The sequence below is a fragment of the Caretta caretta genome, chromosome 12 (genome assembly GCF_965140235.1).
Source record: "Caretta caretta isolate rCarCar2 chromosome 12, rCarCar1.hap1, whole genome shotgun sequence".
Taxonomy (NCBI): domain Eukaryota; kingdom Metazoa; phylum Chordata; order Testudines; family Cheloniidae; genus Caretta; species Caretta caretta.
This window is the reverse complement of record NC_134217.1, coordinates 1779091-1805823: the sequence shown is the minus strand read 5'-3', so window position 1 is coordinate 1805823 and position 26733 is coordinate 1779091. Positions and strand designations below refer to the sequence as shown.

The 26733-nt window shown below is 52.6% G+C and overlaps 1 protein-coding gene across 2 annotated transcripts in view; it reads right to left on the bottom strand.

Moving 5' to 3' along the window:
• Positions 1-297: 297 nt before the first annotated feature.
• FA2H (fatty acid 2-hydroxylase) overlaps positions 298-26733 on the bottom strand; it is a 62747-nt gene continuing 36311 nt past the window's right edge. For both annotated transcript variants that reach the window (XM_048817102.2, XM_075118237.1), the window contains exons 3-7: positions 15010-15152; positions 13791-13897; positions 9433-9605; positions 8036-8288; positions 298-3810 (exon numbers count right to left, since the gene is read on the bottom strand). In XM_048817102.2, coding sequence (XP_048673059.1) covers positions 3731-3810; positions 8036-8288; positions 9433-9605; positions 13791-13897; positions 15010-15152 — 756 coding nt within the window. In that variant the 3' untranslated portion in view covers positions 298-3730. The remainder of the gene's footprint in view (positions 3811-8035; positions 8289-9432; positions 9606-13790; positions 13898-15009; positions 15153-26733) is intronic.

The window sequence follows — 26733 nt, the reverse complement described above, 5'->3', positions numbered from 1 at the left end:
TGCTAAGAGCTGCTGCTCTGCAGGTGCCACGGCTGAGCACTTTGCCTTGTCTCAGGGGACGGGGATGGAGGATGGTGAAGTGGGGAAAGATTCCAGGGAAATTCCTTCTAGAACTGCCTGCTTGGAGACATCTGAAACCACGCACCAGCACTGGTACCTAGGAACCACAGGTAGATGTGACATCATGGGGCTTTTCAGGCTTGGGTGTGGTCTCTTGTTAAGGTAAACCAGTCTAGTTGCCCTCCCTCTGGGCTGGGAGCATCCCAAGAAGTCACACATCTACACACTTTTTAAACATTTTTTTCAAAATATACAGTTTATTTACAATTATGTCATGTCTACAGTTTTATGGATAACTTTATTTCAAACCTTTAAATGTCAGCAGTAGACATTAGGGAAAAGCAAGTCATAGGATCATCAAAAGTAAGAGGCCTCTTAGCAATTATATTCATTGGAGTTTAAGTTTCAAGTAGCCAATGTCTACAAAAAACATTAACAGGATAAATCTGGCAAAAAAGATATTGTACACTGGGTTAGAAGAAGGCAAGACACAAACCTGCAAAACCTTTACCGCTGGCTCAGCTGGGCTCCCTGAGCAACTCCCTCCCGCCCCAGCTGGGATCCCCCCAGATCCCAGCTGGTGGGGTGGGGGTGACTTGAAAAAAGCCCCCTCTGAAGTGATCTGGTCAGAGTCACAAGTGCTACATGCCTCAGATCTTGGAGTGGGGAAAGCAGTACCAGGGCACAGCCTAGTTTGCAATACAAGAGCAGTCATATGAAAATGAGAGAGGCTCCCACCAGGGGTTAGTCAATTGAAGGTTTGGCAAGCACATTAGCAGCAGCTTCCAGACTCTAGGAGCTTATTTAACATCAAGGTCATGAACACTGCATGATGCTTAACATTAACGTCCTGGATTCCTCCCACCAAGCTGGGGGGAGGGGGGGTATTGGATGCCATATGAACACTGTCTAGCAGTCAGTGCGGTCTCCTGGGGGCGAGGACGCTTTGGAGGCGGCTAGCTGCACTTTGGATGCTCTGGCGGCTGGGTGCTCTTTCCCCGAGCTGTGGAGCAAGGTGCCGAATTTGGGAAGGAGACACATGGCAAGGGGACCCAGAGAGCAGCAGGAGACTGCTAGGCCAGCAAGGCAGAGGGAGAGTTAGAGAACACGGCCAGCCGAGGAGGAGCAAAAAGTAGAGTGGGCATGCCTGCAGCAGCCCCAGGAACAGGGAGGGCAGGAAGCCTGAGGCGGGCGCATGTTTGGCACTTCATCTATCAGGGCATGCTGTGCAGCAGATTCCACCCGTGTATCAGTGGCCCACCATGGGGGAGGAGAAGGAAAGTCTGGGGATCTAAGAATCCCCTACCTTGGCAAGTCAGCTGTGGACAGTCTGGCCCACTGTGAGAAAGGCAGAGTTCTCAGGGCCCCCCCCCAGCCCACTGGCCCCAGCACCAGACGTTAAGCTAGTTCTAAGGGGAGCAAGACTTCTCCTGGAACTCTGCACACTCGCCCGCTGTCATGTGTCTCCAGGACGGGACTGGGCAGAGGTGGCACTCGCAGAGAACACAGATGGCACCTCTGCTCCTGTAACATCTGGCTCCCACAAAGAGCAGGGACTAAGCCAGATGCTTCTGAACCAGCCAGCAGCACAAGGGATCTGTGCTGAGCAGCAGATGCAGAGCAACCGTCTTGGGGTAGGACCCAGGGGCCAGGAGAGCCCAGGCAAAGGCTGCCGGCTCCATCACTTGCTTTTTGGCCAAATGACCGAGCCGTACAAGCCCCTTCTCATTTCCCTCACCCCTCTCTTCCTGCCTTACCGGAGGGGACAGGTAAAGGCGTGGAGCTGAGAGCCAAGGGGAAAGCGGAGAGGAAAGTTAAAGACAGCACCACTGCTTTCCTCTTCTACGAGGGAGCCAACAGCCCAAAGGCATGCCACAGCACTGAGTGCCCATTGGGGAGTCCCAGCCCCCCACCCAGGGGTCACTCGCTCTGTGTCTGTGCTCAGCTGCCAGTGCCAGCCACTGGGCAGAAAGGGCAGGGCTAATGGAGGCAAGAGACAGCAGGTGCTGCCCAGCCCGGACGGAGCTGGAAGGGCAGTTCCGGCTCCACAGGCCGTGCGGTGGCCCAAGAGCTCAGCCGGGTTCAGAGGGGCCCCCAGCGGCTCCTGGTGTCACCGGCATCCATATTCCAAACACCCCATCCAGCCAGAAAGGACACCGCCATTCTGGAGCCCCAGAGGAAAGCGCATGGCCCCCCAGTTGGGGAGGTCAGATGGGAAAGGAGGGGGTTCTGCTCCCAGCAGGCCCTAGGGCGGCCATTCACTGCAGCACCCTCCTCCTCCCCTGGGCTCAAGGACTCCTAGCTTCCAGCGGGGCTGGCCTGGACAGGCAGTGTCCTTCACTTTGGCTGTTACAAGGATTTGAGTTGGGGCAGGGAGAAGGAACATCCTACCCTGCCCCAACAAACCCGACAGACAGAGGGAAGGGACCTGAGCTGGGGCAGAAGCCGGAGTATCATTACTGCAATTCCTCTCCTGCTGGCCACCATGTCCAGAGAGCCTCCAGCCATGGGCCCCTCTCCACTCGGACACCAATGCAGGAGATGTGGCAGACTGGCAGTGCAGCGAGCTGGGATACTCTGCCCTCTGGAGGGCAGGCAACCCCCCAGGAAGAGGCTGGATCTCCTGGTGCTTTGGCACACGGTGGAGAGCAGGGGGACGACAGACTGGCTGGTTCCAAGGTGGGAGGGTGTCGCAGGCACGATTTTGCCATGTGGCACCAAAGCCAAAAGCTTTGTACCCAATGCACGTGTGTGCTGGGCAGGCGGGATTTTGACTGCACAGCCAGTGCACTGGGGAACAAATGGCAGCACACCTCCCACCGGCCCTGACTGCAGAGCAGGCAGTGAAGCTGCAGCCCCACCCCCTCCTCAGTGTATTGTCATGCTTTACTTGGAATTAACAAGCCCTCAGCGGTGGGGCCAGCCCCTGGCATTTGGAGAGCTGAAGCGTCTATCCCCTCACTCCAGTGCCAACAGCTGGGCTGCGTGTGCCTGCCTGCCAAGTCTTCCCCTAAGGCCCAGACTTCCCTTTCCCACCTGTAATGGGGAGATGCCGCCCATAGAGAATAAAGGTCCCAGCATGCAATGCTTCCCCTTGACCAGAGCCAGGTCAGCACTGGGCCAGGACAGTCTGATGTTGAGTGCAGTGCATCATGGGATCCGAAGTCTCCCTGGCTGCAGCCTGCTCTGGTGTTTACAAGGCAGGTTGCTGGGATAGTTTAGATGCACCTCTTGGCTTGGCAGTTAGTTCTTGTCCCCACTCCTCCCTCCCTCCTTGCTGACGAGCTCAGAGCAAAAGAAACCCAGAGCGTTTACACAGCAGCCACTTGTCTCCTGGCAGACTCACTGCAAAAACACAAAGTTGCTCCTCCACACTGAGTGGTGTGACAACCTTTCAAGCATCATTAGAGAATGCTGTGCAGATCCCTCTTGGGACAAATACCTGCCTTTACCTCCCAGGAGCCAGGCAGAGTGCCGTGAGGTTGAAGCGACAAAAGCCAGCAACACAGGGCAGTCTTCTCCCTCTGCGGTCAAGGGGCTTTTACTCCCAGTCATTCAGTTCTACAAAGGTGGGTGCCCTCCCGACGTCCTGCGGCTGGTGGAAAGGGAGGTGGCAGCGTGATGCACCAGGGACACGGGAGCCAGATGCCAAGCGGGGGAGCCATGGATGTTAATCCTCTTCCTCAAAGGTTTCCTCCGGGATTAGTGTTTTAAATGGACGGTCCCAAAATTTACTAGTGATGCCAAAGCCTTGGGGGAAGAGGCAGGAGAGGAGAGAGAAGAGAGAGAGGCTGTGTGAACTGGCATTCAAAAAAGAGTCACCTGACCTGTCTTATATGGTCCTCGTCATTTCTTGTCTGAGCACCTCACTGTCATTAATGGAGCCCGAGTGGTGGGGAAGGGTCCCCATTGTAGAGCCAGGGAGGCCAGGATAGAGTTAGGAACTCGCCCAAGGTCCCGCTGGGGCTGAACTAGGAATTGTCGCATTAGGACCCCTGCCCACCCCGCCTCAGTCAGTGAGAGCGGAGACGCCCAGGGAGCACAGACACCTGGGTCAGTGTATGGTGACCCCAGGCCAGGTGCATTCTGGGTGGAATGCCGCTGCTCCTCAGAGGTGAATTTAGACTAACTGCAGCCACCAGCGGATTCTGAGGCAAGTAACAACCGAAGTGCTGGGCCGCCAACGCGATGGGAGGGGAGTCAGACCTGCGCGCCTCAGCCCCCAAGTGTGAGCTGCCTAGGAGCAGCTGTCAGTCTGAGCCTTCTCTGACACAGCATCTCGGGGACATTTCCCTCACACTGCCAACTCCCAGGAGCAAGGGGTGAGCTGCCCATGCTGGTGCCAGGTCCCTGTGCATTCCCAGAGAACGGTTACCTGGCACAGGCACTGTATGTGGTGGCTCCTGTTTGGAAAGGGTTTTCCTGGCTCAGGTGGAGGGAGGGAAAACATTATGAAATCGGCTGCATCTCCCGCCCTCCCCCCAACTAGATATTCAGTATCGACAGTCAGGGAAGCTGTGGCAACAAGTGCTCTGCACCAGTCTGTCATGCTAAATTTCCATCCATATCTTCAACTGGGTTTTGTAGTGTTCACTTCCTGCCTAAACTGCTGTGTGCATCAGCTGCTGCACTCTCCCTCAGAGGTGGTTGCATTTCAGTGGTGGGAGAAGGAGCCATGGCTCAGAAAGCTGCATGAGCACTAGTCCCCCCACCAAATGCAGGCATGTCTGAGTGCTGTTGAGTGCTGCTCCAAGGATCATTGCTGCTTTGCTGAACACGGCAGAGCGCTGGGGCACCATCCAGAGTGTTTGCTCATTTTGCATTTGAAGATTAATATTAAATTTAGTACAGATCCTCCCATGCTCCAGGCCCATGAGCCCACTGGGGATCCTGCGTATGTGCGTGGGTTGCTAGCCGGCGTCAGGGTTCATGCCACTGCATCTTCTGTGCCATGGTTACCCACAATACCCAATGAATATTCTGCACTGGACTAGTGCACAGGGCTGGGCCTCCACGCTCCCCACCGCTCCCAGTGGAGCGAGGGCTGTAAGGGGACTAAGGCCTTGCTAATGGGGAGGAATACCTTTGATTTATGGAATTCATTCCATTTGAAAGAGACACTGGTAAGATGCAAGGGAGTTTTTTTAAAACCCAGCACTGGCCTTTGGGGCTCTGCTTGGACAGCGGGAGAGGCAGAGCGTTTCCAGTGAATTGCAGGAGTTCCTGGGGAAAGCTGGAGGGTTTTTAAGCACATTGGTGACTAAAAGCAGCCATGGAATGAGAAGCAGAGGAGGGACCACCTCCCTCCCTCTGGGCCCCAAACGGGTCACCACTAACACAGCCAACCCTTGCCAACCTGAACAACCCAGGTCTCCTCTAGAAACAGCCCCTGACTGCGAGCACTGCATGGATCAGAGAACCCACGGCCTCAGGAGAGGGGAGGAGCGCAGGGGCCAGCTGCCTGTGGGAGGGGAGCGTTTGCAGCCAATGTCCTGCCGTCAGGACGGCAACAGCTACCCTATGTACAGCACTTTTCTCCTGCCTGTCTGGAGACCTCGGCCCCGCCGCAGAGCATGGCATGAGCAGCATGGTTTTAGGGTGCCTGTACTGTGGGGACAGTGTAGCCTTGGGAAAATCATTTAATCCCAGTGTGCCTCAGTTTCCCCATCTGGAAAATGGAGATAACTGCTGCGCTCCTGGGCCAAGGATCACTGGAGAAGCAGAAAGGGGTACCCTGGACCCTGACCTTTCCCCCAGCATGAGGCAGTAGGGATGTGCCTCTCTATCTGCATATCCTGCAGGCAGCTCGGGTAGCGCATCCTCACTGGCTAATGGAAGAGGAAGATGCAGAGAGCCCAGGGCTGGTCAGATAATGCTGGCTAGGCAATGCCCGAGGATATAAGTCTCATACTCCATGCTGCAGGCTACATCTGAGCTTTAATTTCTATAAGAACCTTTCACCCTAATTGAAACAATGGCAGGCTACATCTACAGTGCACACCACCAGCGGCCGCAGCACATGGGACATATGTAGCTTCACACCACAGCGTGGATGCATCTTGTTTGTCACTGCGGCGTGTAGCTACATGGGTCAGTGAAAGGCTTTGGCATGGGGGAGGCAGCGAGGAAAGGCTCCGGCAGCATCTACATTGCTCTTTGTTCGTGGACGAGTGGGGCATGCAGTGTATGTACTCGACACATCCCTATAAAGGGTGCTCAGAGGAGACGTAACCTCAGAGCTTTAACAAAAATTTGTTAGAGGATTGAGTCCTTCTCCCACCACTGAAATGCAGCCACCTCTGCGGAAGAGTGCAGCAGCTGATTCACACAGCAGTTTAGCAGGAAGTGAACTCTACAAAAACCCAAGCGAAGTTACAGGTGGAAATTTAGCATGACAGACTAGTCACCCAAAGGGCTATTTTCACTGGTCGTTGGGGCCAACACCCTGACCCCTGCCTAACATTTAAACAGGCGCTTTAATTACCAGAAGCAGTCAGGACTTGCATTATACCCCATCAGAAAGGCTACAAGCCCAGTGGGAGAGTGCCCTTAGCACTGCTGCATTTTAGTGCCAATTCAGAAAGCAGCACCTACTTCTTAAAACCTTTGGACACACTTCTCAGCACCTAGATTTTCCCATCCACATACCTGTCAAGCCCTTGCAGAGCTGCAGCTGACTAGATGGCTTAATTTCTAACAAAGAGGAACATTATTGAAATCCACCCAGCCTCTACATGACCATAGCTTCATTTACAGGCTTAAAATCCTCCCAAGTGCAGAAGTCACGGCTGAATGCACCACTTTAACTCCGCCCTCTTACACCAATAGAATCACACAAGCTCAACTTCACCTCGCATACTAGGGCTCTGGTAACAAGGAAACTTTCTACAACTTCAGGTACACGTGTGCATCTGTGCACAGGCCCTGTTACCTATGTCTGCACACACAAGGGAGTAGCTAAGGCTTGTTTCAAATGTAAAAAGCTCTGAAATAGGATTCTTGGTAGACTAGGAAGCATCTGTTTGCAACTGATTCAAATTAATTTTTTATATATGTTTGTATGTAATTGTAGAGTATTAAAACTGCACATTTAATAAATCAAAGTAAGTTTTACGACTCAAGTACACAACTTGTCTTAATTTTTAACCATGTGCTCATATACTGTGCAGTATTAAGACTATTTCAAGGCACATACACATGGGGCAGAGTTAAGGCTCAGTGGAGTCAGCCATATGCACTGGAATTTCCTGAGCTTGATTTCAGCCCTGATTAACGTGAATCAAGAGGGGGAAAAAGCATCCCATGTTTTCTTCACACGTCAGACAGTAACTGGAGGAAAACGGACTGACAAGAGAACGTACCACCACCATTTGCAAACCCAGGTTGGGGTGTGGTATATGTGTCTGTGCCATAACCACCAGTCTGGAACGCCTCCACTGAGTCCGATTCAACTTCTCCGCTGCATGTGTAAATCTCCTGGAAACTCAAAACGGGGCCCATGCTTTTAATCAGATGTGCCTAACTTCAGGTACCCACGGCCACATTTAGGCACCACAATAAGTGGTTGCTGAGAACTTGCAGCTTTTCTTGACCCCAGTAGGGGCTGCCAGGGCTCAGAATTTGTGAGGATCAGGCCACGTTTTTCTTTGCCTAAATGTGGCTTTGGGTACTGAAAGTTAGGCCCCTGTGATTAAAAGCATGGGGCCAGTTTTAAGTCTCCAGGAGGTTTACGCACACAGGCGTGGAGCTCCAGTTGACTCAAGGGAGAAGAGTAAAGACTGGGGGGGGTTGGGAGATGAACAATGGTTCAGAGACACGCCATCCCCAGCCCCAAGGCATGGATGATGCAGACCTAACGAGCACAGTCTGACCTTGGCTCAGCTTTGTGGTCTCAGGCTCCCCGGGGGTCAGTGGTGTTCGCTGGCCGCGTGTCTGTTCCGAGGCACAGCGGGAAGGAGGGGAAAGGGGCAGGTACCTGATTTTTGGTGTTCGAAGTGGTGCTTCACATGATAAGCCTTCAGTCCATACAGGTAGGTGCCTTTCTTTGGCGAGCCATAGTGCAGGTAGTAATGAGTCATGTCGTAGACGACGTAACCAAACAGCCCGCCAACGAACATGGAAATGCCAACTGCTTCAGGCAGGAGCAGGCGCAAGAGAGTGTAGAAAAAGCCAATCACCAGCGATGCAGGCACGGGAGGGAAGACCAGACGGGAGCTGTCGAATGGAGACTGTAAGCAGAGGAGCACAATGGGCAGGGTGAGTTCCTAGCGCGTTTAAGGAATCCAGGTGGGATACTCTCCTGGTTCAAGTGACCCAGAGAGAGGGGGGGCAATATGAACAATTAGCATCAGATCAGAAGCTACAAACACATCTGCCTCTGCTCCTGTGGTCTACAACCAGCTACGGTGGAGCCCCTCACCGGTCAAAGGAGCTGTGTTTAAGGCATCATGAGGGAGCTTCCGAGCAGCGTCAGAAGCGTCTACTAGCGCCTGTTGCAGGTGCAGGGGTGGTAGATTGGCTACGCTGGCCAGCTCCCAGGGGAAGCTGATTTGGATCTTGGCCCCTCCGCCTTTCAGGGGGTTAGGGTTCTTCTAGCTGCAGCAGTGGCCTCTTCTAAAGCTACTCTGCCACCATTCCCAACACTAACAAAGCTAGAGGTTGCCAAGGCAGCTCAGGTGCCCACAGAAGGGTAAGTTTGTTAAAAGCTACTTTTAACCATCTAAGTCTCAACTTGGTCAGACCCCTACCTGGTGCAGACTGGCATGGCTCCTTGGAGTTCAATCGAGTGACGTTGATTTCCACCAGCCAAGGAGCTGGCACTGCATTCATGGATTTGGGATATTAAATCACAAATCAACTCGCCCAACTTCTAGTTATCCAACAAGACTCAAGGCTTCCGCATTTCCCCATCACTAGGGCTAAAGCATCTACTGTCTTAGAAGGGACATGGTGCCTCACCCTGCTTTGAGTCATTGAGAAACAACCCTGCGTCTGCAGGCTTCACAGGTGCCAAAGCGTTTCCAGTCACCATTGAGAAACTCCAGGCAAACGCCCCTACATCTGGAGTCCTGCTGCATATGGCTTGAAATGCCACGTGCCAAGAGACTGGCAGGTTGCCACTGGAGCTGGCCCTGTGCGTGTCTAAGCACGGCTCCGCAATGTCAGTCAGACCTTGAATTTTAGCTTTCGTGGCAAAACCGTTGCTCTGGGCAAGTGTAATAGCACTGGGCGGTGCTCCTTTTCTAAGCAGAGAGAGGACACGAGTCACTGACATGCATGACTAGGCTCTACAATTCCCATGCCCGAGCCTGTTATCTCCAGAGATCCGTTGTGCCACTCCCTACATTGCAAGCAGGGGTGAGCACTACTCACCTTGTGATGCTGGCCGTGCAACAAGAAATGCAGTGTGATGAGATAATAGTTACTAGCAGGAGGCTTCATGTGGAAGAGAAACCGATGGATGAGATACTCTACTAAGGACCACAGACACATTCCCAGCACGAAGATGAATGGGAAGAAGTACTTGTGCACAGGGATGGAATACTCTACATGACAAGGAGACATGCAGCTATCAGCAACCATGCATCACTACCACTGCTAGCAAGCAAGATAGGGGATCACGTCACATTTACTTTGTACTTCCCAGATTTATTGTATTTCCCCTTTAGCAGCTTCAGACATATCCATCCAGACCCTCTTGGAGAGCCAGGAGTCTCCTCTCCTCTCCCCTGCCAGCCAGGCTCTGTTCCGGCAATAAGCTAGCCTTACTGCTAAAGCCTGCTTCATGGCCATGGGTCATTTCTTGACTTGGCCACTGCAAACACCTCTGGTTTCTCAGTTCTCCACCCTCCAAATGCTGTGGTCAAGATTCTCCTCCTCCCCTTGAGCAGCACTGACCATGTCCACCCGCCCTGTCCCCGGGGCTCAGATGCTTTCAGTGATCTCCATTCCTTCTGCATCTCCTCCTCTCTCCAGACTCTGCCAGCACATCCCATCTCTTCCCTCGCACCCCCTGCGCCCTGCCCATTGCACCCTCTGGCTCCTTCACCCCCTCTTACTTCCTGATACCCCTCGCATTAGAAAGGGCCAGAGCCCCTCTCAATCTGCTTCCAGCAGCAGAACCACCATCTGTACCATGGAGTCTCCCAGCTCAGACTGAACCCCCTACCCCCAAGCCAGAATTTTAATTGAGCAGCTGATGCTTCTGCCATCATCTTCTCTGGGCATTGAAGGGGAAGGTGGCATGGAGGCTGCTGCCAGGCTGGAGCGCTTTCCCATTGTTCCATAGACAGATCTGCCTCTATCAGGACGCCGGGAGCTAGGCAGAGCACATCAATGGGAGGGCTGTTTTCCCATGGTGTGGCTCAAACACGCATCTTTGTATGATTCCCAGTCATTTACTCTGCAGAAGCAAAGCTAGCTCCTTGGGCTGTGTGTGCGGGGGGATGTTCACTGGATTATAGTGAGAGTCCCTAGCACTCGGGCCATGTGGTACCTACCCACTTCCCCACTGAATGCTGCTGTAGTTCGTACTTCTAGTGACACACGCAGCCCTCAGTCTCAGCCTGGAGTATGCCCCCACGGTGCCCCCCAGCCCCGTTCCCTAGGGGATGCTTCCTGCAGACAGCAGTTCTTACTGAAAAAGGAACAAGGTAACCCCCGCCCACCGACACAGACTGTTCAACTTGCTACCAGCTGAGGCCAGGAATCCGACTACTACTGGTCTGACACTTCAGATCTTTAAAATGGGCGTGAGACAAGCCCCTCCTCTTGTGACGGACGACCTGTCACAGATCAGACCTCAGCCAACGGCACAGAAGACTCACAATTAGCTTTGGGGGCGAGGGGGGGGGAAGAAGGGGAGAAAGCCTCAACCCAGAACAAATCGGTTGCCCAGGTGACTCTGCGAATGCGTAGCGGTGCTCTCCCTAACCCAGCTGAGAGCACAGCAGAGCGAACACTGCAGCGGGCGGGGGGCACCAACAGACACACATGAGGAAGTCTGCTTCGCGTCACAAAGCCTTGGCAAGAGCTGCTGCTGCCCCTCCTGGCTGGCTCCTAATGCAGGGCACTTGGATCCTCTCGACAGGCGGAGATCTAGCTACAGGTTTGACTGGACTTCCTGAGCCCTGCGTCACTGGCTGTTTGCGCCAAGCTGTTCCCTGCCTCATGGTCTTTTCACTACAGCTTCATTTCACATCTGCCCTTCTCAGGCTCTGGCTCTTGCCCTGTCCCTGCTCTTTCCATTTAGCTGATCCCCCAGCCCCTAAAATAACAACAATTATGGAATTACCCTGCTCTAGGCTGCCATCGCACTGTTCACCCTGCTCATGTGTTCTAGCCCTTCCCTCACCTGCATTTGCCTGGTCTATTTCGGCTGTAAGCACTGCAGGGCAGAGACTGTCTGCTACTGTGTTTGTACAGCACCTGGCACAGTGAGGGCCTGTTCTTAGCTGGCCCTTGGGCACTGCTGCCATAAACGCGATTGTTCATAACAAAGGCACAAAGGCCGGCTGGAGGTGGGGCACAGGGGCAGCACTTCAAGCTACTTTTGACTAGCTTTTAAAAAAAACAAAAAAAACCCCAAACCCCCCTCGATTCCAAGCTGAAGGGGTCCCTTTAAGACCCCAGCTAACAGCATTTGCCAATGATCTTCTCCAAATGCAGCACCCCCTCCAGCTCACTGAGTTGTACCCGTGCCACCACGGCAGGCTCTGGTGGGGCATGGCCACATGACACCAGGTCAGCCTGCCAAAAGGAGGAGGAGGAGCGCCCCCTCCAGCCTCCCCCTGCTGTTCACCCACCCCTGGCCACAGCCCACGCTGGTACCAAGTAGTATCTCCAAAGGAATGCAGCTCAGGGAGGAAAACAGCACATTGGAAACAAAGACGTCAACATGGTCTAGCTGCAATTGTTGCTGGCAGGAGGGTGGCCAGTGGGGGATTTCACACAAACAAGCCACACACTGTGCGAGGCTTGTCCAGCACCAGCAGCACTGAGGGATGGGCTTGTCGAACAACCGAGCAGGGCTGCAGACTTACAGCGCTGGCTGTTTCTTTTGCTTCTATTCAGCTGCAGAAGTGGGCAGGGATGAGTTGCGAGCAGCATGCCCCACAGCAGGTTAAAGGCCACTGGAGATGGTCTCTGCAGCCCCCAAAGCGCCATAGTTGTGGGTCCCCTTGATTTGGGGGACCCCAAAAAAGTGGAATCTCAGCTTTTATGCAGCTGAATTTCTTGCCTTTTTCCTTGTAAAGATAACTAGACAGTGTCCACGCTGGAATTGTTGCAAACTCCTCCCAGGAGCTTGTCTCCAGTTCCTACTAGGAATAAGGCTATGATTTAATCATGGCGATCACGGCAGTCATGGATTCTGTGACTTAACCGGACCTCTGGGACTTCTAGGACTTCAGGAGGTGGAGGCGCACACCCATGCCCTGCAACTGGGGTTGGCTAGAACCAGGACCCTGCAGCCCCAGTCCCGCGGCTTCCGCCAGGAGCTGCAGCCCCACACCATCCTGGGCTTGGTGGGGGCTGCAGCTGGAGCCGTGCACCCATCCTGCAGCTGCAGCCAGCTCCAGAGCAGTGGCTGTTCCCCCCCCCCCGGCTGCGTCCCCTGCTGGAACTGGGGCTGTGCCCCTTGCTATGGTGTGGTGGGGGGGAGGCTTGGCCTGTCAGTCCCCCCCACGGGGCTCCATTCCTCCCCCCTACCTAGCCTTGTCCCCCAGTTATTTTTAGTAAAGTCATGGACAGTCATGGGCTCTGTGAACTTTTGCATATTACCCGTGATCTGTCTGTGACTTTTACTAAAAATAACCAAGACTTCAAGTTACAGAGACGCCACTATTTACAGGGTCTGACGGGACTCTACTTGGGTGCCTGCTGCTATTTTCAGCATGGTAGCTCCAGCAGAGTTAGCGCGTGAGTGTTTCCCCAACCTGGAATTACATCTCCCCCCTACTGTGTAGAGGCACCCGGAAGGGCTAGACAAGGTGTTCTAGTAAAGTGGGCCAAAGAGGAAATGGCTTGCATCTTTGCTCAGGATCCGGCCACAGGGAGCTGGATAATGCAGGCCTGCCGGGTGTGTCTGGAGTGAAGCACCACAGGAGCCGAATCTCCTGCAGCCCATGGGCTTGCGCTCGGTAGGAAGCTTTGGGGGCTGGACAGACGACAGAGAAGCGTTGCACACTTGGCACAAGTCACTGGACTGGTACAATATTTTCTTCCTCTTATAGGCCTTGCCCAAAAGCACCACCGTGATGGATGGATTACAGCTGCCCCAGACCACAGCCCCCAGCAACCGGACTTCTGCAGCAAGCCAGTGATCTGGTGCTGCTCACCAGCTGTAACACTTAGCCCAGAGCGTGGGATGGATGCAGGCAACCATGGCTGTGACTGGGTTTCAAGGAGATCGGATGTTATTTCAAAAGCTGTACTTGACAAAAAGGGTTAATTTGCTACTGTTCCATGCAACTAATTGTAGCTTCAAACATGCACCAGTGTGGTGGGGTGGTGGAAAGCAAGCCAGCCAGCCAGCCCCCCATCCCCATGGCGCTGCACACGCACAGATTTGACCCCTTCACGCTAGTGGGATAGCTTGCGCCAAAGTACATGCTAGTGACTCCCATCAGGAAAGCAGGACTGCTAGGATGCAGGTGAGTGCAATCGCCTTTCCGGGGCTTAAGGGACCCGGATTAGACAGGGACAGGTGGAACCGCGCTGGAGTGGAGTACCTGTTGTGAATGACGAGAAGAGTCTGGTAGTTCCCTGCGCAAGAGATGTGTAGCAGAACCAGCTGAGATACAGCACCACGGGGATCCACACCATGATAACGATGTACCTAGAGGGTGGAAGAGAGGAATTCGTTTGAGCAAATTCACAAGCCTTCTCCATGCTCTATGGCAAACTTAGGGCTTGTGCACACTACCACTGGTATTGGTAGAATGTATGTCACTCAGGAATGGGAACAAGCCGCACCCCTGAGTAACGTAATTTACACTGAACTAAGCGCCAGTGTGGATAGTGCTATGTCGGCAGGAGAGCTTCTCCTGCAGACGTAGCTACTGCCTCTCCTGGGAGTGGAGTTCTTGTGCCAGCAGGAGAGCTCTCTCCCATCAGCATCGAGCATCCTCCCCAGATGCACTGCATCAGTGCAGCTGGGCCACTGTGATGTATCTAGTGCAGACTAGCCCTTAGCTATTCCAAACAGGGCACGTACTTCGGGGGATATTTGGGCAGCTGTATCAGTGGCCCCAAAACCAGCGTTCTAGCTGTTCTATACTTCATAGGCCCTCACCTCCTGCTCAGGCTCAACAGAGAGAGGGAGGAGGAGACCCAATTCAAACTATTTGGGAGAAGAGCTTTAGGTGGCAGCCATCCTACATCCTAAAGGAGCAGGCCCTGGTACCAGAGGCTGCTTTGCAGGGGAGTCAGCCCAGTGGCTTGGGCTGTGCACAACTACAGCAGAGACTCAGGCTCAGTGTCCACGCCTCTTGCTTCCCATCCTAAGAATGCTGTGGAGGAAGCACTTCTCATTGCTCTGCAGCTGCTCCCCTTCGCTTCATCTCCTGAGGGGCACTGAGGGATGCGGGAGCAAGTCTCACCATGGTCACTGGACACAATATTGACTGGAGGATAGTAGGTGACAGAGTAGAGAGCGCGAGGGCTCCAGCAACACCTGGATGCTCCAAGAAGCTCCCAGATGGGATGTGTCTTATTATCTGAGCTCGGCCCATTGTGGAGTCACCGCACTGAGCTGGCTTTCCCTGTCGGACCCCAGGAGCTCCCTGTGTATCCAACAGGCCCAGCTTCCCTCCCCTTTCCCTGGGGACATGGTCGCACAATGAACGTCTGTATTGAGATTCTGGTCTTGGAGGTGCCAAGAAGCACAAGCCCTGGGGGAGGGTCAGACAAGGCCAGACCTGCTGCAAGCCTCCCTCAGGCGACACTTACCATGCTGTTTTAGAGAGGGACTCTATGAAATCCGAGTGGAACAAGCGAATTGGCCGGTCCACAGGCTGATGCACCCACTCATCATATTTCTCCCCCAAATGGCCCACCTGCCAGAGCAATGGTTTGTACCAGTCCACGAGATCCTAGGGGAGCAGAGAACAGGGGGCAAGAACCTTTAGAACCAAGTCGCTAAGCCATTTTACATTCCTCACCTAGCACAATCCCTTACTGAGTATTACTGGGTGATGTCCATATCTCCCATGGAACATCAGGGTGAGCCAGACAGCTTATTCAACCTGCATCCAAGAACTTCTCCCCTATACAGAGCAACACCTAAGGGGCTTTACCCAGGCTCAAGGTTAAGATTGCTACATTAATATGAGCTAGGACACTTCCCCAGGCAGGGGAGCTGACCAGCTATGCAAAAATTAAAAACAGTAACATTGTATGTCCATCATAGACTGAGCTGTTTGGTTCAAGGAGCTGAATCTATTAGAGTTAGGTGGGAAGAAAGGACCTCTTTCTTCACCCTACTCCCCCTGCCCCACCAGCGACTCCTGCAGTGAAGCTCTCAATTGTTGGTAACCCAGGGGTCACTTTCATATTCAATTTTAAAAGCTGGCACCGAACTACCACAGAACTTTCATCCCTCTGCACAAACCCCCAGTGGCTGCAGAGGGAAAGACTAGGGGGTTCGTAAGCCCAGAGGGTGCAGGAGAGATATCGTACTGCTGGCTAAACGATGGCAGCACAGAATTACAATCAGCTCTCAGTATTGGAAATGGTGAGTGCTGCTCACTTTAATACTCATGTTATTATTTGAGCTCCTCTGTGGGCCAGAATTTTTTTCTCCCTAGCATTAGAAGTATGGAAGTGTCCAGAGAGTTTTTTGTAAGACACTGTGTTTACCTGCACTGAGATATATGAGAGACACACACACCCCCTCCCTCGCACTGTGATCAGACAGGCAGATCCCTGTGGCAAGCCGGCCCCCTAAATTATGCAGCAAAGCCCTCTGAAGCCCTTGGGGGTTTGTGCAGAAGGATGAAAGTTCTGTGGCAGTTGGTGCCAGCTTTTAAAATTGAATATGAAAGAGACAACTGAGAGCTTCACTGCAGGAGTCGCTGGTGGGACAGGGGGAGTAGGAGGTTTGGCAGCTGGGTGGGGGACAGGGAAGACAATTTAGGGTGGGGATGATCTGAAGTGCTCTGTGCTGGCCTGATGTTGCTTTCCCTGAAGTCAGTGGAGCCAGAGCTCACTGGAGGCTGAGCACTTACAAATGCCCTCACCCTTGCTTTATCACAGGCAGTGAGTACAGGAGACCAAGGTATCGTGGCTAGATCGCTGGGGCTGCTCAGGTTCCCTTGCTGATTCTCTGTGCCAGGAGGTGCTGCACACCATAATCCTCCGAACTGTTTGAATGCCCGGATCTCACAGGAATGATTACACCCTGGTTTACGCTCTCCTAAGCGAGCTGTGCTGTGCTTTCGCTCAGAGATGACACTGCAGCACCTGCCACCTCCTGCTGTCCATCATGCCATCCTAGTGCTGCACCGGAAGTGAGCAGGAGACATGTGGGAACGGGGTGGACCAGCCATTCCAGGCTGCCACACACGAGAGCAGCTTACTCTGCAATGTCTTCATTCCCCCTTTGCAAAGATATTTGGTGCTTACCAAGAGCAGGCGAGGGACACGTTCGGGTGGTATTGCACCAATTGGTGACTCCAGATGAACAATTACTGAAAGGACAGCTGGAGTGTGAGCTCCGGTGGGCGAGGAATGGAGCACAGCAGGGACAAGAGGCAGAAAGGGGAGTAGTGATTTTTTACGTCCTGGGTGAAGAGACTGTAACAGCCATAGTGGAGTCACTCAGGCAGCCCTGGGTGTGCTCTACCACAGCACTGAGAGCCAGAGAAAGAAACACGTTAGTGCAGAAAAATCCGACTGTGTCTGAGAAACTCTCTCCGCATGGCATAGTCTGAGCAGCCTGAGACGGCAAGGAAACCCCTGGGCCCTTGAAGCCATCCATGCCCCCTGCAGAGGCATTTCTGTACCCTGGGCGCTAATATAGACCACAAATTGGAATTCCAGGAGATCTGACAAACAAGACTGCAGCTGCTTCACGATGGCAGGCGGCCCACTGGCTGCATATCCAGACCCTGCCTGCCTGGGCACAGTTGAGGAAGTACCCCTTCACATAGAATCATAGAATATCAGGGTTGGAAGGGACCTCAGGAGGTCATCGAGTCCAACCCCCTGCTCAAAGCAGGACCAATCCCCAACTCAGTCATCCCAGCCAGGGCTTTGTCAAGCCTCACCTTAAAAACTCCTAGGGAAGGAGATTCCACCACCTCCCTAGGTAACGCATTCCAGTGTTTCACCACCCTCCTAGTGAAAAAGTTTTTCCTAATATCCAACCTAAACCTCCACCACTGTAACTTGAGACCATTACTCCTTGTTCTGTCATCTGCTACCACTGAGAACAGTCTAGATCCATCCTCTATGGAACCCCCTTTCAGGTAGTTGAAAGCAGCTATCAAATCCCCCCTCATTCTTCTCTTCTGCAGACTAAACAATCCCAGTTCCCTCAACCTCTCCTCATAAGTCATGTGTTCCAGTCCCCTCATCATTTTTGTTGACCTCTGCTGGACTCTTTCCAATTTTTCCACATCCTTCTTGTAGTGTGGGGCCCAAAACTGGACACAGTACTCCAGATGAGGCCTCACCAATGTCGAATAGAGGGGAACGATCACATCCCTCGATCTGCTGGCAATGTCCCTACTTATACATCCCAAAATGCCATTGGCCTTCTTGGCAACAAGGGCACACTGTTGACTCATATCCAGCTTCTCGTGCACTGTAACCCCTAGGTCCTTTTCTGCAGAACTGCTGCCGAAGCATTCAGTCCCTAGTCTGTAGCAGTGCATGGGATTCTTCCTTCATAAGTGCAGGACTCTGCACTTGTCCTTGTTGAACCTCATCAGATTTCTTTTGGCCCAATCCTCTGATTTGTCTAGGGCCCTCTGTAGCCTATCCCTACCCTCCATCGTATCTACCTCTCCTCCCACTTTAGTGTAATTTGCAAACTTGCTGAGGGTGCAATCCACACCATCCTCCAGGTCATTTATGAAGATATTGAACAAAACCGGACTGAAGAGCTCTGCCTTGGTACACGCAGCGGGGTTGCAGAGATGCAATCTGTGCAGTCAAAGGGCATGTCTACGTGGCAAAAAACAAAACAAAACCCATCCCAGTTGCAGTGAGTCTTAGATCCCAGGTCATCTGCCTGGGGCTCATGCTATCGGGCTAAAAATAGCAGCAGAGCTGCTCCCGCTCGGGCTCTAAGTCCCACCCGCCTCGCTGGGTTTCAGAGCCTGAGTGGGAACGGCTACGCTGCTATTTTTAGACCTGTAGCAAGAGCCCGCAGCAGCTGACCTGGGCTCAGACTGGCTGTGGTGGGGTTTTGGGCAGTATAGATGCGCCCAGAGATGCTGCAAGTCAAGTTTGCAGGTTTGCTTCCAGAGCAGCAGCCTCAGAAGGGGCCAGTGGCTCTGACATTGGAGCCTCCTTTTCCGGCTCTAGGAGCTGGGAAGCCTGGCACACACCCGCTCCAGGCACACCTTAGCTCAGAGCTGCCAGGTGTGCTATACGCACAGGGTTCCAGGGCTGCCCAAATGAGTCCTGCCATCCAGTCCCTCCCACGGTTGCACAGTGGCCCCTCCACATCCTGCTCCACTGACACGGACAAGGTGCAGGCAGCATGCCCAGAGCAACGTCCTTGTGCACAGACACACTCCATATGTCTGGCTAGGCCGGAGGGCTCTGCCTGGGTCACCCTGAGATGCCCATATCTAGTTGGGGCAACTAGATTAGGCAGTGCAAGCGTGCAGCGGTTTCTTCTGTGGGACTAATGCATCTCACAGCTGCAGGGTGTTTCTAGATGGCAGCCCAGTAGCACACGGTCCCACCCAAAGCCAGCAGCAGTTTCATGCGTTAGCCAATTCTGTTATCCTTTGTGGTATTTGGGTCAGGGCAAGGAAGCACAGGTGGCTTGATGGTGCCAGGTGGGAGGTGGTGGAGGCCCACTGCACGTCAGTGAAGCCAACCACGATGCTAACCCTCTCTCCCACAAACAGCAGGGTGAGCCAGATAACCTGCGGTGCTCATGTGCAAACACAGCAATGCCTCAGGCGCTTTCCACAGGCTCAAGGTGAAAGCTGCTGGATCACTAGGGGCTGGAGCACATTTCCAGGCATCCAAACCCTGACAGGGCAAGGAAACAAACTGTCAGCAAAGGTGCCAAGAGCAGCCTGAGATGTTTCATTTTAGAGACACTTGAAGCAGTCAGCAGCCAGCACAACTTGAAAGAACCTCTTCTAGTGACCATTAGATTGGCCTTCCGGGACCCCAAGGAGAAGGAGCTTACAGCATTCCCTAGAGTTTGTAGTTTCTTGACTGCAAAGAGCTCCCAGCACATTTGCTGAAGGGACAGGGTTTGTTCCCCGAACTGTAGCTATAACTGTGTCGCCCAAACTGAAGGGCGCAAAAAAAGGTTACACATGCCAGAAGCAAGTGCCATGGGATTCGCTTCCCTCCGTGTGAGCGACAGGCTCCCTTTCTGAGACACACCAGTAGTCAATAAAAGAGCATGTGGAGTAGAGGTAACTTTGGGACTCTCAGGAGAGGAAGAGTCGAGCTGCCAGCACCCGTTTCTGCCTGCTGAAGAGAGCTGGTTAATGAAGCCGCCTGGCTGCTGACCATGACTCATGGTACTGACTGTGTGAAAGGCAAGTCAATCTAGGGAGATAAATATCGCTTCCTCCTTTATCCCTCCCATGCCTCAGGACAGATTCTGCTTCGGCCCAGCTACTTGGCTAGGCATTGCTCAAGGAAGTCAGAGTGTCGCTATGACAACATGGCATCCAAGCCATGTTATGAGTCATTTGGCTTATCTGATGGACTGTAGTGTCACATACCAGCTCATTACAGTGCCTGCCTGTGCCACTCCCCAGGGCGCCCTGGGTTGTGAGCATAGGCGGCAGATATTGTAGGCTGGAGAAGTCTGTGCTCCCCCAAACAGCCTGGTGTGGCCCTGCTTACGCTCCATCCCCAGGACTCCTCCTGCCTGTTGTTCCCTTCTGTTGGCAAGAGCTGCGGTGCACACAAGACCCCCAGGCTGGAGACATGCCGTGCCACCCGTCCTCCCAGTGCTGGAGCTGTGCTGCCTGGTGCTCTGGGGCCACACCACCTGGAGCTCTGGGGCTGGGGACAGGTGAGGGGGTGCTCCAGTGGTGGAGGGGGACAGATGGGGCGGGGCCTTGTGCAGATGGGGAGGGGCCCGGGGCTAGCCTCCCCCAAGGGCACGTTCACCCACCACCCACGGTTCGCCAGCACCTGCCCTCAGCATGAGACAGCTTTGTCCCCAGCCTCTGGTAGCACAAACCCTGCCTTCCAGAACTCCACAGGCCTCACTTTTTCTCTTTCCCTCAGAGACAGGGAAGTGTTATTGCCATTACACAAGCATCTGGAATATCGCGTGGTGTTCTGGTCTCCCAAGTTTAAGAAAGATGAATTCAGACTGGAACAGGTGCAGAGGATGGTGATCGAGGAATGATAAACCTACCTTGTAAGAGGCGAGTCAAAGAGCTTGGCTTGTTTAGCCTCACCAAATGAAGGCTGAGGGGAGATAGGATTGCTCTCTATAAATACATCACATATACAAATACCAAGGAGGGAGGGGAGTTATCTAAGTTAAGCGCCAATGTGGACACAAGAACAAATGGATAGAAGCTAGCCATCAACAAGTTTAAGCTTGAAATTAGATGAAGGTTTTTAACCATCAGAGGAGTGAAGTTCTGAAGCAGCCTCCCAAGGGGAGCAGTGAGGGCAAAAAAAACCTAACTGGCTTCAAGACTGAGCTTGATAAGTTTATGGTGGGGATGGTGCGATGAGACCGCCTACAATGGTATGTGGCCCATCGGTGACTGCCTGTAGCAAAAGTCCCCAACAGCTAGAGACAGGGCACTAGATAGGACAGGCTCTGGGTTACTAAAGAATTCTTTCCCAGGTGTCTGGTTGGTGGGTCTTGCCCACATGCTCAGGGTCGAATGGATAGCCATATTTGGTGTTGATAAGGAATTTTCCCCTGGTCAGATTGGCAAAGACCCTGGGGTTTTTTTTGCCTTCCTCTGCAGTGTGGGGCACGTGTCACCTGCAGGTTTAAACTAGTGCAAATGGTGGATTCTCTGTAACTTGAAGTCTTGACTTAAAGATGTGAAGATTTCAGTAACTCAGGGCTTGTCTACACTGGCAAGTTTTGTTGCCAAAAACTGCCTTTTGGTGACAAAACAGCAAGAGGCTACACACTACACTGGCTCTGTGAATGAGGGGAAAGCAGTGGACATGTTATTCCTTGACTTTAGCAAAGCTTTTGATATGGTCTCTCACAATATTCTTTCCAGCAAATTAAAGAAGAATGGGCTAGACGAATGGACTATAAGGTGGATAGAAAGCTGGCTAGATCATCGGGCTTAACGAGTATTGATCAATGGCTCCATGTCTAGTTGACAGCTGGTATCAAGTGGAGTGCCCTAAGGGTCAGGCCTCGAGCCGGTTTTCTTCAATATCCTCATTAATGATCTGGAGGATGGTGTGGATTGCACCCTTAACAAGTTTGAAGATGATACTAAACTGGGAGGAGTGGTAGGAGGGTAGGGATAGGAATCAGAGGGACCTAAAGAAATTGGAGGATTGGGCCAAAAGAAATCGGATGAGGTTCAACAAGGACAAGTGCAGAGTCCTGCACTTATGAAGGAAGAATCCCATGCACTGCTACAGGCTGGGGACCGACTGGCTAGGCAGCAGTTCTGCAGAAAAGGACCTAGGGATTACAGTGGATAAGAAGCTGGATATGAATCAGCAGTGTGCCCTCATTGCCAAGAAGGCCAATGGTATATTGGGCTGTATTAGTGGGAGCATTGTCAGCAGATAGAGGAAAGTGATTATTCCTCTCTATTCGGCACTGGTGAGGCCACACCTGGAGTATGGCGTCCAGTTTTGGTTCCCCCACTACAGAAGGGATGTGGACAAATTGGAGAGAGTCCAGCAGAGAGCAATGAAAATTATTAGGGGGCTGGGACACATGACTTACGAGGAGAGGCTGAGGGAACTGGGGTTATTTAGTCTGCAGAAGAGAAGAGTGAGAGAGGATTTGATAGCAGCCTTCAATTACCTGAAGGGGGGTTCCAAAGAGGATGGAGTTTGGCTGTTCTCAGTGGTGGCAGATGACCGAACAAGGAGTAATGGTCTCAAGTTGCAGTGGGGGAGGTTTAGGTTGGATATCAGGAAACACTATTTCACCAGGAGGGTGGTGAAACACTGGAATGCGTTACCTAGGGAGATGGTGGAATCTCCATCCTTAGAGGTTTTTAAGGTCAGGCTTGACAAAGCCCTGGCTGGGACGATGTAGTTGGAGTTGGTCCTGCTTTGAGCAGGGGGTTGGACTAGATGACCTCCTGAGGTCCCTTCCAACCCTGATATTCTAGGATTCTAACTTGCCAACACAGGAGGCTTCACTCATGCTACAGTGACAACAGCTTCATGTATTGTAGTTGTCAAAGGGCCTGGCCACAGAGGAAATCACTCTCTACCTCCCCCATCCCTCCCAGTCCCAGTAGGTGAAACCTACAAGAACAGGACGATGGGAAAGGCCCATCTGCACAAGACCAGTCCACGGAGTTCATGTCCAGAACTCCTCTTCCTGGCCCCTAGACTCATTTGTACATAGTCACTTGGCAGCACGGTGCAGCATGTGTTAGCTGCCGGATCTCGGAAGCAAGTCAGGGACACTTGTTAATCAAATAGGGACAATTTCCCTCCCATAACCCTGGCCACAGAGAGGTTCACGCAGTCTCAGCATAACTGCCATTGTTGCCTCAGTCAAATTTGAGCACCAATTTGATTTCCTCCAGCCCCTGCCTCTGACAGCAGTGCTTGGGGAGCAGCCAGTGGGACGGTGTGGGCGAGAGATGTGGGGAGGCCCACACAAGAGCTCAGCGCAGAGGAGGCAGATGGTGGAGCAGCGTGACTGTGGATGGAGAAGGGTGCTGGCTGATGGGAGGTGCGGATTCCATGGGCCAGAGTGCAATGAAACAGGAAGGAGAAAGGAGATGCAAGGGGAGGCCAGAGCCATAGGACAGCTATATAATTCTCTTGGTAACTTCTGCCTCATGGTCCCCTCATCCACAGCTTGCATGCCTAGGTAGTAGATCAGACACTAGCGGAAAAGTTTCATGTTCCCGACACCGTTCTTGCTCCAGAGTTCCTGCCACCCGGGACAAGTGTTTACAAGCAAGCATCAGCCCAGCAAATAAGGGAGAGAACATGCAATTTGCTTTAAAAAAAGCACTCAGTTCTAGACACCTGCAGACCCTAGCAGAGCAGTCTGCCAACACGATCTTGTCTCCTCAGTGCAAGCAGAGAGTGGAAATGCATGCAGCCCTCATGCTCTTGCAGGGAGTAAGGGAAGCTTGTAGGGGACTTCCTATGTCCACAAGCAGTCTCTGCTCGAGGCTGTCTGTCACGCGACTGCGGCAGGCAATTCCAATCATGCACTCATATTCCCTTGCCTGCAGCGAGACAGAGGCTGGCCAGTCACTTGAGCCCAATATTTAGGGGGTTTCTGATCCTATCAGGCTGTGGAAGTTCACACCCCAGAGAGTGGTTTCCATGGAACCAGTCCCTTCTGGAGCGGTGACCAGAGGCAGCTAATGGGAGTTTTGGAGGGAAAAAGCTGCAGGCTCCGTGCTGGGAGGCAGCGGGACGTGGTGAGTGGCGCGTTTGGGCCAGCTCTGGGTTGCTCTCTGTGTACAAGCTGTGGAGCTGGGCTGTGAGGCTTAGCCCTTGGAGCTTTGATTCCCCCCTCTTCCCCCAGATCCAATGGCTGGGAGTTGAAGCTAGACAAATTCAGACTGGAAACAAGGTGTACATTTTTAAGGAAGAGCAATTAACCACTGGAACAATTTACTAGGGGTCATGGTGGATTCTCTATCACTGACAATTGTTAAATCAAGACGGGAGGTTTTTCTAGGAATGACTCTGCCTAGGAATGACTTTGGGGTGGGTCTCTGGCCCGTGCTATACAGGAGATCAGGGTACATGATCATAATAGTCCTTTCTGGACTTGGAATCTATCATCAGCAAAGCAACCAGCACACCAGTCTACACAGTCAGGGCCCTGGCACTCCAACCCAGGGGAGAATGGGCCAAACATTAGTGACAGAGGATGTGGAAAAAGCTAATGTACTCAATGCTTTTTTTGCCTCTGTCTTCACTAATAAGGTCAGCTCCCAGACTGCTGCGCTGGGCATCACAACATGGGGAATAGATGGCCAGCCCTCTGTGGAGAAAGAGGTGGTTAGGGACTATTTAGAAAAGCTGGACGTGCACAAGTCCATGGGTCTGGACGAGTTGCATCCAAGAGTGCTAAAGGAATTGGCGGCTGTGATTGCAGAGCCATTGGCCATTATCTTTGAAAACTCGTGGCGAACGGGGGAAGTCCCGGATGACTGGAAAAAGGCTAATGTAGTGCCAATCTTTAAAAAAGGGAAGAAGGAGGATCCTGGGAACTACAGGCCAGTCAGCCTCACCTCAGTCCCCGGAAAAATCATGGAGCAGGTCCTCAAAGAATCAATCCTGAAGCACTTACATGAGAGGAAAGTGATCAGGAACAGTCAGCATGGATTCACCAAGGGAAGGTCATGCCTGACTAATCTAATCGCCTTCTATGAGGAGATTACTGGTTCTGTGGATGAAGGGAAAGCAGTGGATGTATTGTTTCTTGACATTAGCAAAGCTTTTGACACGGTCTCCCACAGTATTCTTGTCAGCAAGTTAAAGAAGTATGGGCTGGATGAATGCACTATAAGGTGGGTAGAAAGTTGGCTAGATTGTCGGGCTCAACGGGTAGTGATCAATGGCTCCATGTCTAGTTGGCAGCCGGTGTCAAGTGGAGTGCCCCAGGGGTCGGTCCTGGGGCCGGTTTTGTTCAATATCTTCATAAATGATCTGGAGGATGGTGTAGATTGCACTCTCAGCAAATTTGCGGATGATACTAAACTGGGAGGAGTGGTAGATACGCTGGAGGGCAGGGATAGGATACAGAGGGACCTAGACAAATTGGAGGATTGGGCCAAAAGAAATCTGATGAGGTTCAATAAGGATAAGTGCAGGGTCCTGCACTTAGGACGGAAGAACCCAATGCACAGCTACAGACTAGGGACCGAATGGCTAGGCAGCAGTTCTGCGGAAAAGGACCTCAGGGTGACAGTGGACGAGAAGCTGGATATGAGTCAGCAGTGTGCCCTTGTTGCCAAGAAGGCCAATGGCATTTTGGGATGTATAAGTAGGGGAATAGCGAGCAGATCAAGGGATGTGATGGTCCCCCTCTATGTGACATTGGTGAGGCCTCATCTGGAGTACTGTGTCCAGTTTTGGGCCCCACACTACAAGAAGGATGTGTATAAATTGGAGAGAGTCCAGCGAAGGGCAACAAAAATGATGAGGGGTCTGGAACACATGACTTATGTGGAGAGGCTGAGGGAACTGGGATTGTTTAGTCTGCAGAAGAGAAGAATGAGGGGGGATTTGATAGCTGCTTTCAACTACCTGAGAGGTGGTTCCAGAGAGGATGGTTCTAGACTATTCTCAGTGGTAGAAGAGGACATGACAAGGAGTAATGGTCTCAAGTTGCAGTGGGGGAGGTTTAGGTTGGATATTAGGAAAAACTTTTTCACTAGGAGGGTGGTGAAACACTGGAATGCGTTACCTAGGGAGGTGGTAGAATCTCCTTCCTTAGAAGTTTTTAAGGTCAGGCTTGACAAAGCCCTGGCTGGGATGATTTAATTGGGGATCGGTCCTGCTTTGAGCAGGGGGTTGGACTAGATGACCTCCTGAGGTCCCTTCCAACCCTGATATTCTATGATTCTATGAAACTGGGCAGAACATTAGAGCTCAGCTAATAAATGAAGTGATCACACCTGGCTGATACTGCCCTTATTTAGGTAAGGGAGGTTTCATCATTTATAATCTTTCACATTTAAAAGTTTTAAGAACAAAGTCATCAAACCCTTCCCCCTAACGTAGATGAGTTCATTCATGAAATACAAGAGCTGGGCCCGCTCCTTTCTGTCCCACCCTGGCTTCTCCCTGCAGTCCCCCCACTCCAGTAGGGGAGCCCGTTCCTCCCCAGAGCGACAGGCAGTGCTAAAATGCCCAGACATTGCGTCTTCCAGACCAGCAATATTTCCTTGGGGCTTAAGGCAGCGACTACACCAGGAAGTATCTAGCCGTCTCATCTGCTCCTCCCCAGAATCACTTTGCAACCGTAATCTGGTTCAGCCACATTTCAAACACTGTCCAGGCTGCTTTGCTCCAGGCAGTGTGGGTGGGTTAAGTGCCTCCCCTCAGCCACTCCCTTCTCTCCCCTGAAGGTCCCAGGGAAGGAGAAAGCTGGCCCACCCAGCAGCTGAAGTTCCCTAGGGAAAGGTGGGGATGAGTTGTCAGAAGCTGTACAGAGATATGCCAGGAATGACACAGAAGAGGAGAGGACGAATGGCTTCCCAGGTAGAGAATGGCGCCAGGATGGGGAGAGGGAAGGCTGCAAGCTCTGCCCGCAGGATGGGCCCTAGGAGCTCTCATGGACTAGATCCAATTTGCACCAGCTGC